Here is a 16740-nt window from a genome sequence, read left to right as displayed (position 1 = left end):
AACTAGCAATGAAAGGTTGAACAATGTATGTACTTGTTAACTCCGACCATTCTCATATGTTGTATCACTGTACTTCTGCACTATATTATTACACTATGGAACTGTAACCGTACCCCCCCCCCCCCCTTTTTCCCTCCCTCCCCCACCCCTATCTTTGTTCTGTACCACATCCCCAAAAAATAGAAAACTCAAAGACATGAGACACGCTTGAAATGTTTTATTGTATATTTGAATTTGTGACATTCAATAAAAATTTAAATTTGAAAAACTGCCTACCGCAAAAATTGTTCATATGCATTTTGAAAACACACAATCAGCCAATACTGGTTGGATTTGGAACAATAGGACACAGGAAAAGATAACCATCAGACTGTGAATGAGACACGGTGCTGGGCTTACTATGTTTAATGCAATGAGCCAAGCAAAGCTTTGCTGACTCCTTCAAGATGAAGTCCACCCTTAAATAAGTACTTTCAAGAAAGCATTGATCTAATTATCCCAGGTCACAAGTATATATTAATACCTTGCATTTTATAGAGTGTGTATACTTAACATATTCAGCCTATACAACAATGCAACAAGGCCCTAAACATGCATCACAAAAGTATAAAGAGAAACAAAAAGGTAAAATAATTTCTACCACTAAAGCTACTGGTACTTATGTAGTATCTGGGCGCCCGATTTAGAAATCGGGTCGGATCGGGCACATCGCATCGCATGCGACCAAATCGGATGCGATGCGATAGACCCGATTTTTCCATAGGATTCAATGTTAAAATGGACTGAGTCCATTTTAACATGGAATTCAATGGGAAAAGGGGTCCTTTTCATACCCCTACTATCCAAGTGGGCATGGAGTTGGATATAAACCTGTGGCGAGCGTAGCGAGCCACCGAGCCCGAAGCGTGGTGAGCGTAGCGAGCCCCGCGAGGGAACACAGAATACCGTCCGCTCGCCACGCTTCGGGCTCGGTGGCTCGCTACAGGTTTATATCCAACTCCATGCCCACTTGGATAGTAGGGGTATGAAAAGGACCCCTTTTTCCCATTGAATTCCATGTTAAAATGGACTCAGTCCATTTTAACATTGAATCCTATGGAAAAATCGGGTTATCGCATTGCATGCGATATGGTCGTATGCGATGCGATGCGATGCGATATCGCATCGCATCTGATTGTATGCCTTAAGTTAAGGCATACAATCAAAAAATCGGGCGCCCAGATAATACATAAGTACCAAGCTACTCATCCCAGCACTGACCCTCCCATTTTCCCCTCTCTAGTCAATGTTCAATCTTGCTGGGTACAATGGTAATTATTTATGATTTTCAGTGACTGGCAGCGGAGCCCAACTGCTGTGAAGTCCATCGGCACATTCAGCCATCCCCTTCTAAGGGGCGTATTCGATCCCGGGTCACGACTGTCGTGACGTACCTGCCCTGTTTTCGCTTTGCTCGCCTGTTTTTCAGCAGGTGGGATTCAATGTCCTGCCTGTCGATCAGCAAAAAGGGGGCGTGTCTGTGGAAACGGCCCTGATGTCGAAAATCCATGGCCGTTCCCGGCAAAGCAGGCCCGACAGCTTTTAAAGTCGGGTCCATTCTGATGAGACGCATCTTCAATGCTGTCGGGAAAGACAGCATTGAATAGGTGCCCGCCGCTATTGAATTATGTATGTCAATTACATTTCTGCATATTAACAGCACAGTTCATTAATACAGCATTTTCATCAATTTGCCACTGCCACATGGTATCTGTTAACTCAATCATCCTAGTTAATGCTAGACTGTTAAATCGTCTTCACTCTCCATGGATACAGTGCAGACATGGTAGCTAATTTGATTGACAAGTACCATCTAAACTCAAAGATTCGCTCTCCTACCTGAATAGCTGCCCGTCTAGCTTGCCGTGCTTTTTCCTCTCGGATTCTCCGACGTTCATCCTCCTTGGCTTCCTGAGAACTCAAGAAAATGCCTTCACCCACTTGCTGCTGCCTCACCTTAAACAAGCAGAAACCCTGATCATCTCCAGGCAATAGGTAGGAATTTAAGTTAAAGAGATGTTGGAATCAAGTCTGCTCATACAGCAAAACAAATGTATTGTGTACATGGGTGGAATGCTACACATCACTTCCAATTACTTAAAAATACATTTTTGCCATTTACCTCCTTTTTAGAAGCTAGCATGTGTCGTAAAGCCATCTCCCCCGATCTGCGCTTCTGACGTTGGCGCCTATACCAGCGCTGAATGGTGACTGCTGCGCTGTTCACTTGCAGAATAAATCTGTACAGATAAGATGTATTCAGCGCAGGTTTACTCAATTACTGATCCCATCTATAAAGTGGTTTGCATACAGAACACAAACAGTTTCTATTATCTATGGCAAGATGTATCTTCCTGCAAATAGCACTAAGGGGTCTTCTTCTGTAACAGTGATCATGTAACACTAGACATGCAGACCATACGGATTACAGGCTGTAACCCCTTAATGGATGGGAACCTTCTTGACAGACATTTCTTGACTAACGGGATGATTCTGATTAGCTCGGTAAGCTCCTAAATTCACAGCTTACCGAGCACCTGTGTCACTGCCCCGCCGAATCCCCCCGCCCGCTGCCGAATCCCCGTGTTATAATGCGAGGGGATGTGTAACGCAGACACATCCTCTCGCATGTCTCCGCTGCCGCAAATAAAAGTCAGGGCCCGATTCTAATTGGTTCGGTCCCCAGCATGATCGCACTGGGGACCATACACATAAGCACATATTCACAAATATGCCGGGGACCAAACCGATTAGAATCAGGCCCTGACTTATGTGTGGCAGCGGAGGCATAAGAGGGGAGGTGTCTTCGTTACACATTCCCTCGCATGAGAACATGAGGATGTGTACGCGGCCGCTTTCTGCGACTTCCATAGTTGCTGTGGCACTCGCATTGGGGGGGTATGAATAGTGCAGGGGGTGTTCGCATACCCACAAAAATGGTGGGTGTACCCAGGAAAATGCTGTGCGTCCCCATGCAAACGCAGATGCGGCGGGCGGCTGATGTCAGTGTACGCTGGGTGTTCCCATAGCCCAGCATCGCCACCTCCCCTGTCCCTCCCTCCCCACTGCAAATGGCCTGGCATCTGTGTAACTCGCCACGGCAGTTCAGATTGGGGCCTGGGTATATATATATATATATATATATATATATATATATATATAACACAAGCTCTTACTCTAACTACTCTGTCTCCAGCTTAGATATGAAGTTTGGAGTCATAAATAATGAAATAACTTTTGTACCAAGCACCATCTTCAGTTTACCGTTTGTGAATTCTTACTGACCGTTCCACTAACAGAGCATTTGGCTATCCTAGGGGTAGCAATCTCTCATGTGCCTAACTGATTCAGAGATGTATTTTTTTGCCAATTAACCAAAAGAACATGTAAGTAATAAACTGTCTGATACATACTCATTTTGTGTAAACTTATTTTTGTCTGCTTGGTAGAACACAGAAGTTCTCTGTGGGAGTAATGAATAAGTACACAGAACACTAGGCACAGAGATACTAAATTCACCCAAAGATGGTACTGACCGTTCTGCTTCCTCAGCGGTAACCTCCTTCCTCTTTGGTGGTGTGCTCCCTCCTGTATTATTACGCCCCAGGTTGTTAGTGCTTGATAGGTTTTTCTGAGATTTCTGAAAGCTGGTCCCGGATTCTTCACCACTAGGGGTTCTCTGGTTACTGTAGAGAGTGCATGGGTTCCAAAGCACATTAAAATAAAGTATTACAAGGAATAGCTAAAAAGAGCATGATTCACCAAGGTTTATTTTGCTTTTCTTGTCAAGTGCAATGAGCTCACTTATGCCATCTGTGGTGATATCCGACTTCCTCACAGGTTTAGGTTCCATATGCGGCAAATACCACAAATAAAAAGTGATTTTTACTGGAAGTTCTCGGTCTCTAAAAATGAGTGCTTTGGCCATGCTTGGAATTAATATAAGGACACTGAGATTTCCTTAGCTTAATCCACGTAAATGTCAAGATGGAAATGGATAGAAGCAAGGGACAAACAAAAGGTTTCTCCCCATTCAGTCCTGGGTACAAAATCTGTTTCTGCTCTGCAGGAGGAGTGATTGAACTGCAGGAGGAATTCCTACCCAGGGACGTTTTTTTCCATCAGGCTCAATGGGCAGTTGCCCAAGGGCCCCAGGATTCAGAGGGCCAGAGAATTGTCCCAATCTATCGTAGATGTTTTCGAGCTTAAACTTGCGACAAACTTCAGGCTGTGACTGCTGCAGCTCTCTGCATAGAGTGCAGCAGCGACACCTAGTGGTCACTGTGTAATTAGCAAAATTGGTATGTGCTAATTTTCCATGAGAGTCATTCCCTGTGACAGCCAATAAATTATTTTGCCATGGGGCCCACGCTGCTGTTAAGATGTCCCTGTTCCTACCTGCTTCATGTGGACGACAAAGAAATATGAACCATTAGCATTTTATTATTTTCCTATATATAATGCTTTATGAAGTTAACACATGTTATGGCTGATGCAGAGTCTATTTATTTACTTGTGTCTTCTATTATAAAGCATCTTTATATAATATAAGTAAGGTGTATAATAGAGTGCCTGTAGCATGCAGGACGGGAGAGCGCATTGGATTGAATCTGCATCGAATGCAGAAAAACCATTTGATGCCTATGCAATTCTCTGTACGATTTTGCTTCTATAAGCAAAATCAAATAGAAAAATAGGTGCATATCCCACCGTTTGTATGCTCTAAGCACAGCTTAAGCAAAAATAACAGCCAAGGAGAATGTGATTCCTGTGCTATGAACTACAGAACCACCCACAATGTGCCCCTGATAGGGCTGTTTTCTCTATCATACATATGTGCTCTTTGTACTACTACTCCTCTTCTTCTCCCAAACTGCCACTACTACCCTTAACCCTTTGAGTGCCAACATCTCTGTGAGAGATGCCCAAAATATCGGCTAAAAATGCCAGCGTCGCTCACATTTGTTATATAAATTCTAATTAAAAAAATGTTGTGTAAAATAAGATTATATTTCCTATATAAGGTAAACATTACAGGACACTATGATGAATAACAATGTTTGCTTGGCAATTTTAACACCAATTTTAACAAATTCAATTGGCACTCAAAGGGTTAACAGACTATTTGAATAACTGCCGTTCCCGCAAAGCGAGACAGAAGTAACCTTGTTTGTGTCACCCATCTACTACCATAGCTCACCTGCTTAGTTTTGCTTCCCACTACAGTACAGGGTTTATCATTTTTTCGGGTGTCCTAGTCTCACTACAGCACAAAACATGCCCTTATCGTACTTACTCTACATTAGACTATCCCTTTTTCCCCAAGCCCTCATTTCCCTCTCTGCAAAAGCGGATGTAAGTGCCATGATCACTAAATTCTACATAGGAGCATATATGTGCACAGTACGTTCTCCGCACCAGCGCCAAAGTGTGTGCTAAATTCATAGCTCTCAATAGGCAGAAAGCGAATGAGTGTTATTCGACACTATTTAAACACTGACTAATAATTGCTTACTTGAGTGATGGTGGCTTCTGGTTTGAACTTTTGGCGCTGAGTCCTCTCTCTCCAGACGAATAATTATTGTGCACCATGGTAGTAACCGTATTTCCTACTGTTCCTTTAATGCTCCTAAAAAGGAACAAAAAAACTTGTTTATGAACAAAAAAAATCTATATCAATAAAATACTTAATACATGTTGGGAAAACGATGATGTGTTCTAACCCAAATATTGTATTACTGAAGAATTAGTAGGTAACATCTCACCTGTTGTTAGCTGGAAAGCTGGGGGCAAGAGCAGGCATCTCTCTCTTCTTCATGCTCTGCACAGAGCTAGCACTACGGGCACTTGAGGGTATGGGAAAAGCTCTGTGTTGTTCATCCTGTGAAAGGGACAGCAATAAAGTCATTTATGCCAGCTAAGAATGTCCCATCAAATCCTATGGGTGAGATGTAGTCATAATCTATGCACCTGCAACACATAGACATATTCATAATGTTGATATGTGAAATGCTGACATTCTGCACGGACTGGAAGCAGAGGGTTACTGTTAGGCTATGGGAGGTACAGTTGGACACTAGGAGGGTCAAACTTGGTCAAACTTGCGACCGGTGGTGAAACAGAAGCCACCAGAAATCATCCTGACATCACTGGCAGACAAACAAGACACTTCTGGAGCTGCAGTATTAGGTAAGTGACCACTAGGCCACCAGAAACCTTATATCGGCCGTGTAGTCATCGAACAATTTCCCCGGCAGCTTCCCAGACACATGATAGATGTTATGTGTGTAACTTCTCATAAGATCTATTGTAATATATGCAACTGCCAGCATACTGGTCATTAGTCAGATCTTACTGTATGTGCAGTATCGGGAGGTTGAAACAAAACACGACCCGCAGCGCCGTGCATCATACCTAAACACCTCACGATGTGCCCTTCAAAACACACACACACACACAAACACAGTGCATTGCACAACCCATCTGAATTTGCACGTTAGGGCCTGAAATCTTCTGAGGTATGAACAGCTTAACAGAGAAGCCCTTAGCATGGGATCCTCCTGTAATAGTAGGTCAGTATGCATTTTAGCTCTATAGCAGAGTGCTGGTTGAGGATTTTGAGGGTAGAGGTAATGTTCTTTATGTATTCACCAGCAACATCTAGGACTATTAAATTGAATGAGAACTAATTAGAGTAAAAAAGAAAAAAGAAAAGAAAAAGGCATAAAATAAGCACTTGTTTTAGCAGAGTAGAGAATTAAGTTTATGGATTTAGTGTTTTTTGCTTCTAGCAACCAAATTGGATTATTGATATGCTTTTTAGGTCATTTCTTCGGGACACGGTTTGCTAGGTTGACATACATTAGGTCGACCACTAAAGGTCGTCAGGGCAGAACAGGTGGTATTTCATACCCTAGCTCCCATTAGGGCATGGAGGGAAAATATAATAGTGTGCCGAGTGCAGCGAGGGCGAGCTCAGCGGTACATTGATATGGTGTCCATGTCGACTTGCGCCAAAATTTGGGACAGAAAAACAGTGAAAAAACTCATTTCGACCTTTTAACCGTCAACCTACCCATTGTCAACCTAAATATATTTGTAATACTTGGGCAGCATGGATGGTGTAATGGTTAGCATTACTACCTCACAGCACTGAGCTTATAGGTTAGATTACCACCATGGCCCTAACTGTGTGGAGTTTGTATGTGCTCCCCGTACTTGCGTGGGTATCCTCCGGGTACTCCGGTTTCCTCCCACAATCCAAAAATATACAGGTAGGCTAATTGGCTCCCAACAAAATTAACCCTAGAATGTCTGTGTGTGCGTGTACATGTGGTAGGGAATATAGATTGTAAGCTCCACTGGGGCAGGGACTGATGCGAGTGTTCAACTATTCTGTGTAAAGCGCTGCGGAATATGTATGCGCTATATAAATAACTATTAATAATACTACAGTGGTAAAAGTAGGTTTTGGGGCAGCTCATTTTTAAATAAAAACTGTTTTTAACCTTGAAGTGTTTTGCAAATGAAGACCTTTTCTTTTTTTTTTTTTTTTTTAAACACTATTACCTCAGCACACAAAACATAGTACACTACTGCAAGTTCTCTGAGGGGTGAGGGCTGTGCACAACCAGTAGATTTGTATACGGCAGCCCATCCATAGGAGTCTTTAACTGACCACCAGGCTGGGTGTTTCTCATCATTAAAGGTAGATGTAAAACTCTGTTTAGTTTGACACCACAGTATTTTGTACTGTAACCGGGACATCTGGTGGTAGTAAAGGGGTACTACAGGTAAAAAAAGAGCCATGATGCATTACATCAATGTTAGCAATAAGAATATTTCTTCTGTAATATAAACTCAAAGTGACAGTTCATATACACACTAAGGGGGTGATTAAACATCATTCAGTCCCCAGTGTATTCGCGCGTGGGACGGATGGTGTGGCTCTACGCATGCGTGTAGGCAATTATATGCATGTGCATAAATGTGCAGTCACTGAGGCATTTGCATGGGTGGGGAAGAGAGGATGGTGGGCAGGGGCCGCAGAATAGGAATACCCAGCATTTTATGGGTGTCCCTATGAAAACGCTGGGTGTTTCCCTGGAAATGCAGGCGGGCCAATGCCTGCTGGGGGCAGGCAGCTGACATCACATGATGACATGATGTCAGCAGGCGCCTCCTCTTTGGCAGACTCCGACAGAAATAAAAGTCAGTTTATACTGACTTATTTCCCAAGGGGAGAGAAATCATTTCTCTCCCCTTCGGCTGCATGCAAGGAAATGTGTTTTCCAGACACATCCACTCGCATGTTACTGAGGGGTTTCAGCGGCGCCGTTAAGCCTCTTACTAAGCAGCGAGCGGTGCTGAATCAGGCCCTAAACTATATTATTCCTTACATTAGATAAGCATTCTAATGGAGCACAGAGGTGATAAAACATCATAGTGCTCTAGAGTTTTAATTGGCAGATCCATGGAACATTCCTAACAGCCACAAACAGCTGGAGGGGTTGTAACATCATAAATTAATCTGAAGGGTTAACATGAGGGACCTATTATTATTATCAGTGGCGCCGGAACGGGGGGGGGCGAGGGGGCAGCTTGCCCCCCCCCAAAATTACTGAGGCGCTAAAGCAGCTGTGCGGGCGGGCGGCTGATTAATCAGTAATATAGGCGGGCGGGCGGTGGGCTGATTAAGCTTGATCCAGCCTCCCGCCCGTCCGCCTATATTACTGATTAATCGCAGCCGCCCGCCCGCACAGCTGCTTTAGCGCCTCAGCAAGAATCCGATTCCTATTCGCAGCCGTCCGCCCACATGGATGACTGCTGCGGGGAGATGTTGAGAACCAGCGCCCGCCAATCACAGTGGCTGTGGATGTGATGCGTCCACAGTGATTGGCGGGCGTGATGCGGGCCGTAGGGAGGGAGACTGGTCGCGTGGATCAGTGCATGGGCGGGAGCCGCGGGAGCATCCTACAACAGCCACAGCAGCAGCCATCACGCTGTGCTGCCACAACTAAAACTTAAAGGTAAATGCTGCTCCTCTCACCCTCCCATCCCCAGTGACTGACAGATCCAGGGGTTGTCATTTACCCCTGGATTCACACCCAAACAGGTTTATGTAATTATGTCTGATTATCATAATCAGACATAATCACATAAATCTGTTTGGGGGTGACACTGCCACTTTTTCCACTTTTTACGAGTAAATGACAACCACTGGATTAATGTCAGTCCTGGTGTCTCTGGCCACATGTATATGCCGCTGCCCGGTGTATAATGCCCACGTGTATATGCTGCTGCCCTGTGTATAATGCCCATGCGTAAATGCCGCTGCCTTGTGTATAATGCCCACGCATATATGCCGCTGCCCTGTGTATAATGCCCATGCATATATGCCGCTGCCCTGTGTATAATGCCCACGTGTATATGCCGCTGCCAGTGTGTATAGTGCCCGGGGGTAACATAGCAATTTAGGGGGCGCCAAAATGAGATTATATCTTGCCCCCCCCAACCTAAAAACGTTCCAGCGCCCCTGATTATTATTATTATTATTGTTATATGTACTCACTACATCAGCATCAGTCTGTATTGTGCCACCAATGTATTTCATGGGGGAATAGGGAAGACCTGACCAGTACAACTTTTATCATGGCTGGAGAATCTTGAATAGAAGTTCATCATACTGATAGTTCAAATGCACATTATACCATGGATTTTGAAGGTACTAAAAAAGGTACAGTAAACTGGGACTTACCAGAATATTCCAAGTGGTCTTCTTCTCTGGGGGGGTTTTGGCCAGACCATGCAATTTTTTCCGTCCAATGGAACTGCTATCAAAAAAGGCCATGAAATCCCCATGAGCATCACTGCGAATGAGATTAAATAATGATAATTAAAAAAAAAAAACAGAGTGCAGCAAACTCATTTTAATGTTAGGTCAGACGTGGATTATCCATCATATCTCACTAAAATTCTATCAGGTAATTCACATATTTATTTACAGTATCTTATATAGCGCAGCAGATTCCGTTGCGCTTTACAATTATAGACAGTGATAGAACAAACTGAGTAACAACAGACAGACTTGGAGGTAAGAGAGCCCTGCTGCAAGCTTACAATCTATAGGGATATGTCACAAGAACGCGCATGCACCTAAGAAATGCAGGTTACCATTACAAATGACTGTACTCATAGTTCGTTTTGGGGCACTACGGATAGTGTAAAGGTTAGCATTACTGCCTCATAGTACTGAGGTCATGGTTTCGATTCCCACCATGGCCCTAACTGTGCGGAGTTTGTATATTCTCCCCGTACCTGCGTGGGTTTCCTCCGGGTGCTCCGGTTTCCTCCTACAATCCAAAAATATACTGGTAGGCTGATTGGCTCCCAACAAAATTAATCCTAAAATGAATGTGTGTGCGTGTACATGTGGTAGGGAATATAGATTATAAGCTCCACTGCGGCAGGGACTGATGTGAATGTTCAAATATTCTCTGTAAAGTGCTGCGGAATATGTATGCGCTATAAAATAAACAGTTAATAAATAAATAAATAATAGTTTTGGACCTTTCTACATAGTTCTGACTGCTGGCATCCCAACAGCGGGGATGCTAACTGCATCCTGTACAGAAGTGTTCTAATACATAATTGCTGCAGTCACACCAAACAGCCTCCAGGTCCCATGAGATCTGCTAGCACCACTCCTGGTGCATCCTAATCCCATCTTGTTGACACATTTTTGTTAAGAAAGAGGGCCAGCGTTGCACAGGACATGGTGGCTAATGCTGGCCACACATCAGACCAACTTTCCTCCAACCATCCAACTAGTTGGTTGGTTGGACTGAGAATCTGGTTCTGAATGGGGGCAAATGGCAATAAGCAATTTGCTCACAAACTCAGGAGAATGGACAAAAACCTTCAGTGAAATTGTTTAAATCAAAAAGGGTCAAACTACAGTACATTGTCCGAGTGACAGTTGTAGTCCATTTTCAGATTTGGGAAACAAATCACTAATGCTGGCCACACATCAGACCAACTTTCCTCCAACCATCCAACTAGTTGGTTGGTTGGACTGAGAATCTGGTTCTGTATGGGGGAAAATGGCAATAAGCAATTTGCTCACAAACTCAGGAGAATGGACAAAAACATTCAGTGAAATTGTTTAAATCAAATAGGTCCAACTACAGTACATTGTCCGAGTGACAGTTGTTACAGTTTGCAATTACAAATTACATTTGCTCCTATCCAGTACCAGGTTTTTATTCCATCCAACCAACTAGTTGTATGGTTGGAGGAAAATTGGTCTGATGTGTGGCCAGCATAACTTGCATCAGGCATCTTAAGCTACAGTAAATAGTGTATTGAGGCAAGATGTATGAGGATTATGCTATTTAACCCCTCCAAGTGCATAAGTATTCAATGGGGGGGGGGCAGAGATGCTGCATTTTTACCTTATAATAAGGTATTTTTACCTTATAATAAAGATTTCTTCTGCCTTTTGCTGCGCAGCAGGGTGCACAGCAAAAGAGTGAATTAAGTCGAGTTTGGAACTGAACTGCAAATTAACTTAGCAAAGCAATGTCACTTTCGTCTAGCCAGCTGTACTATTCTGTAAAATGTTAGCAACAGTTGATGCCTCAATAACAATAATCCACATCACTTATATTTAACAATGCTCTTGCAGATTTAAAAGCATTATTTGAAAGAAGGAATAAACCCTAAATGATTAATACATATTATGGAGCCAAATATAAATGCATGGAATGTTTTTAGGGTAACTGTATCTACCCAGCATGCTACTAATCCCATGCAACTGCTGAATGAACAAGATCCACTGTTCCTTTGCCCTGTGGAGGCAGCCTATCAGTTCCTGAGGAAGTGGTGACATCACTCAGACACTTCACAACCAATATCCATTAGGCACTTGATCTTGGTAAATTGATAGGCTGCATCCTCATAACTGCTTCTATTGTATGTGTGGTGTGCACCGCTCACTTCAAAGGACATGAACATTTTCATATATGAAGCATGGAAATATAATGAAATATTCATGTTAACTTCAAAGTAATGTGTGATAGTATATAATGAAGGAGAGGTAAGCATACAAACAAAAAACACCTTCCCCGGTCAGTAATTTAATGCTAAAACACATGCTAAATAGTTTTAAAAACTGATATAGAAAAGGATGAAACTACCCAGCTGAGAGGGATAAAGGCACTAGTGTTACTATCCAGTGTTTTTATTTTGTTATAGGGGTTAATAGGGTGGGCATAATGTGAAAAAAAACAAAATTATAATTTGAATTTAATATATTTCCATATTAAGGTCTGTTAAAAAGTCTCCCATTTTTCTTATTGTGCCAGCAACAAACTATTAAATAGAGCACAGGTTCTCAAAGTCGGTCCTCAGGACCCCACACAGTGCATGTTTTGCATGTCTCCTCACAGAATCAAGTGAATTAGCTCCATCTGTGGATCTTTTACAATGTGTCAGCCAGTAATGAGTGCACCTGTCAGGTGACCTGCAAAATGTGACCTGTGTGGGGTCCTGATGACAGATTTTGAGAACCACTGTAATAGTGGAAATACGGGGCCAGATTAATATTCGATACTTCAGGAATTCCCAGTTGTGTTACCGATAACAGCTCTCAGAACAAGGCACATTTGACACATTATTGTTATCAGTTTTAATAGGATGTGTCAATGATCCCCGAGATTTGGGATGGTTTAGTCGACCATAACTACGAGGTCGACAAACATTAAGTCGACACCACTAGGTCGACATGAGGCAAGGTCGACATTGGTTAATGTCAACATGGGTCAAGGTTGACATGAGTCTAGGTCGACATGACATTAGGTCGACACTAGCGTTAGGTCAACATGGGCTAGGTCGACAGTCAAAATGTCGACATGGAGTTTTTTTATCCGAACGTCGACACAGTCGACATGGACACAGTTTGAAGTGCAACGCATCCCCTTGCATCGCTCTGCACACTATTTCATTCTCCCACCACGCCCTAGTGGATGGTAGGGCATGAAATACTGCCTGTCGGCACAAAATACACTGAAAAACCCCATGTGGACCTTTTGACTGTCTACCTAATGTCATGTCGACCTAACGCTAGTGTCGACCTAATGTCATATCGACCTAATGTCATCTCAAAATTTGTCGACCTAGTTACTGTAGACCGAATGACCGTATCCCCACAGTGCACACACACATATGAATACCCTGCACTTTCAACTATTAGACAGATCTAATCTTTAACTGCAGACTTGGCCAACAGACCCAATCCTAGGCTCGATAGTCGCAAGTCGCCAGAACCAATGCTAAGGACTACTGAAGGTTTTATCCATTTGTGATGCTGACATAGCATTTCAAAGGGGTTTAGAGGGGAGGAGAGCTAAGCCCAGAGGTATACCTTTCATGCTCTCCTCATCTTTTTGTTATAGAGCAGTAGGACAATCCTTCAATGTATGGAATGAAAAGGGATAATCCACAGGGCCTGATAAAGAGTAACTGGATCTCCCCTCCACCCAGCAAACATCTGCTACATTCCAGTAGAGATGAGAAGCCTGGAAACCCCACCCACTGCTCTTGCATTTTGCCCCCTCAGGGAGCAGCAGCTGGAAACACAAAGGTCAGAATATGAAAAGACTGCAGAGATTTATCTGTCTTACTTGGCAACATATGCATCACATTCAGGCAGCAGAAAGTACTGTCACTTTCCTGTCACACTGCATTACCTGAGTGCCGAGCTGTTCTCTGGAGTTACTTGAGTTGTACTGTTGGACCTGCGAAGGTTATTGATAGCTCGGGGCGAGTCCCGCTGTTCAGGAGACATAAAACACAATAATAGGTTGATGAAGGTCAGAGGAATAGCCAGACATTGCAGGTTACAGAACAAGGATACTAGACATGCACAAGGCATGGTAAGGTGACAGAACTCTGGAGCGATTTGTCATCTTACCATTGAGTTTCCTTTACTCCTGGTGTCGGTGACGACAGAGATGGAACGTGAAATGTGTTTGGTGCTGGCGGCGCTGCTTGGACGCTTGGTCACAGAGACCTGAGAGCCTGTGAGTGCAAGCTCACCATTATTCTCCCCACCCTGGCGGGAGGGGGTGCCAAGTGAGCTGTGCATGGGCACCTGTTGGAGACACAAGACAAAGACATCACTTAGTAGACTTTCCTCACAGCTTTATCACGTCTTGGTAAGGAATAAACCACAGCAAAAGACACACACAGCACTAGACCGTAACAGGATTATGTATAGTATGCACACACCTTTTGGCATAGGCCCCAATTCAGACCTGATCCCTGGGATACAGGATTTCAGAGTCCAGAGATCCCCGACGCGCAACCACTTCTACCCACAAATGGGCACAAGGTATCACTCACCCTTCTGATTAAGAGTCAGAGGAACAGTTTGCGCATGCATACTGTGGGCCTTCCACACGCGCGGTCATTCGATAATAGTCAGGGCTGAGAAAACGTAGCTCTGGGAACTAATCTGAATCGGGCCCATAAAGCAGTGGTTCCCAACCCTGGTCCTCAAGTGCCCTAACAGTGCATGTTTTCCAGGTCTCCACACAGAATTACAAGTGAAATAATTAGCTCCACCTGTGTATGAATAATGTGCAACCTGAAAAGCGGGCACTGTTGGGGGTACTTGAGCACCAGACTTGGAAACCACGCTCATAGTGCATCGTGCGGACAACTAAACTGCACATTCTCCAAAAATATGAAAGTGCAAATTAGAAAGCTGAATTTAAACTTTTGATCACAACTACACTTCCCATCAGAGAGGTGAGAAGGGGCATTCTCACCCAGGTCAAGTTTAATATTAGCATACTCATGCATACGCGGCCCATGCGGACAAGCCATACGTATATGCCTGTCAGTATAGGGCAGGTGTAAGTGCATGTTAATGACTGCCAGTACAGCAGGCATGCATGCTGACAATGCAGAGATGTGGGTACTTATATGTTAGTTGGGCACCCACTAAGCTATTTGCTTAGTTTTCCGCGTCCCCTCGCGGGGCTCGGTGGCTCGCTACGCTTTGGGCTCGGTGGCTCGCTACACTGGCCACGCTTTGGGCTCGGTGGCTCGCTACACTGGCCACGCTTTGGGCTCGGTGGCTTGCTACACTGGCCATGCTTTGGGCTCGGTGGCTCGCTACACTCGCCACGCTTTGGGCTCGGTGGCTTGCTACACTGGCCATGCTTTGGGCTCGGTTGCTCGCTACACTCGCCACGCTTCGGGCTCGGTGGCTTGCTACACTGGCCATGCTTTGGGCTCGGTGGCTCGCTACACTCGCCACGCTTCGGGCTCGGTGGCTTGCTACACTGGCCATGCTTCGGGCTCGGTGGCTCGCTACACTCGCCACGCTTCGGGCTCGGTGCGCTCACCACGCTATATAAAATCAACTCCATGCCGACATGGGTAGTGGGGGTATGAGCGTACGGTACTTATGTAGTATCTGGGCTGCCGATTTCTAAATCGGGTCGAATCGGGCACATCGCATCGCATCGCATGCGACCATCGATGCGATGCGATGCGATGCGATGACCCGATTTTTCCATAGGAATCAATGTTAAAATGGACTGAGTCCATTTTAACATGGAATTCAATGGGAAAAAGGGGTCCTTTTCATACCCCTACTATCCAAGTGGGCATGGAGTTGGATATAAACCTGTGGCGAGCGTAGCGAGCCACCGAGCCCGAAGCGTGGCGAGCGTAGCGAGCCCCGCGAGGGGACACAGAATACCGGCCCCTCGCGGGGCTCGCTTCGCTCGCCACGCTTCGGGCTCGGTGGCTCGCTACGCTCGCCACAGGTTTATATCCAACTCCATGCCCACTTGGATAGTAGGGGTATGAAAAGGACCCCTTTTTCCCATTGAATTCCATGTTAAAATGGACTCAGTCCATTTTAACATTGATTCCTATGGAAAAATCGGGTCATCGCATCCGATGGTCGCATGCGATGCGATGCGATATCGCATCTCATCGCATCTGATTGTATGCCTTAACTTAAGGCATACAATCAAAAAATCGGCAGCCCAGATACTACATAAGTACCGAGCGTACTAACTATAGTGGGCGCCCAACTAACATATAAGTACCGAGATGTGCAGCATACATAGGCAATCATACTGTTTGTAATATACACCCCATTTTACAGCCTTTGCATCAACCCCAAATTTACAAAGCCAAAAAAGATAAAGAAAGCTTGTCGAGGCCATCTGCAGTGTAATGGGGAAAAAAAATGAATTTTTAGAAATTAAATTTCAATAAAGCGAACTGCATAATCACAAAAAAAAAAAAATGCTACAAGGAAATCAGTTTTACTGAAAGAATACAAGACATGATTCATATTTGCAAGGAATTGCCCCAGCACAAGGAAGCAACTTTGATTAAAATGAAAATGCCGGAGGTGGTGCCTGTAGGAGAGAGACACCTGCTGCATGCAATTTTGAGATCAGAGAGCTTCGTCTGAAGAAGCAGCCTCAGATCACCATCCGGGATTTGCAATGTTTTTAGGCAATAGTCAATCTCCATAAACTGAAGCTTACTCAGGCTGGCCGCTGGACCCGGATCAACTTAGTCTGCATCTAGCAATGCAGACCCCGGGCCCATCACACCTATAAAACGGGGGCAACACGCCCCATTCTGTAGAATAGTGCCGGGTGCTGTCAC

At 44.4% G+C, this 16740-nt stretch overlaps 1 protein-coding gene across 3 annotated transcripts in view; it reads right to left on the bottom strand.

Moving 5' to 3' along the window:
* CEP131 (centrosomal protein 131) overlaps positions 1-16740 on the bottom strand; it is a 139964-nt gene that overhangs the window by 106693 nt on the left and 16531 nt on the right. For all 3 annotated transcript variants that reach the window (XM_083148808.1, XM_083148811.1, XM_083148809.1), the window contains exons 2-9: positions 14012-14191; positions 13788-13870; positions 9797-9908; positions 5805-5920; positions 5555-5668; positions 3576-3725; positions 2162-2279; positions 1879-1995 (exon numbers count right to left, since the gene is read on the bottom strand). In XM_083148808.1, the coding sequence (XP_083004934.1) occupies positions 1879-1995; positions 2162-2279; positions 3576-3725; positions 5555-5668; positions 5805-5920; positions 9797-9908; positions 13788-13870; positions 14012-14185 (984 nt within the window). In that variant the 5' untranslated portion in view covers positions 14186-14191. The remainder of the gene's footprint in view (positions 1-1878; positions 1996-2161; positions 2280-3575; positions 3726-5554; positions 5669-5804; positions 5921-9796; positions 9909-13787; positions 13871-14011; positions 14192-16740) is intronic.

The sequence above is a fragment of the Crinia signifera genome, chromosome 6 (genome assembly GCF_055691185.1).
Source record: "Crinia signifera chromosome 6, ASM5569118v1, whole genome shotgun sequence".
Lineage (NCBI taxonomy): Eukaryota > Metazoa > Chordata > Amphibia > Anura > Myobatrachidae > Crinia > Crinia signifera.
This window is presented reverse-complemented; position numbering and strand designations above follow the sequence as displayed.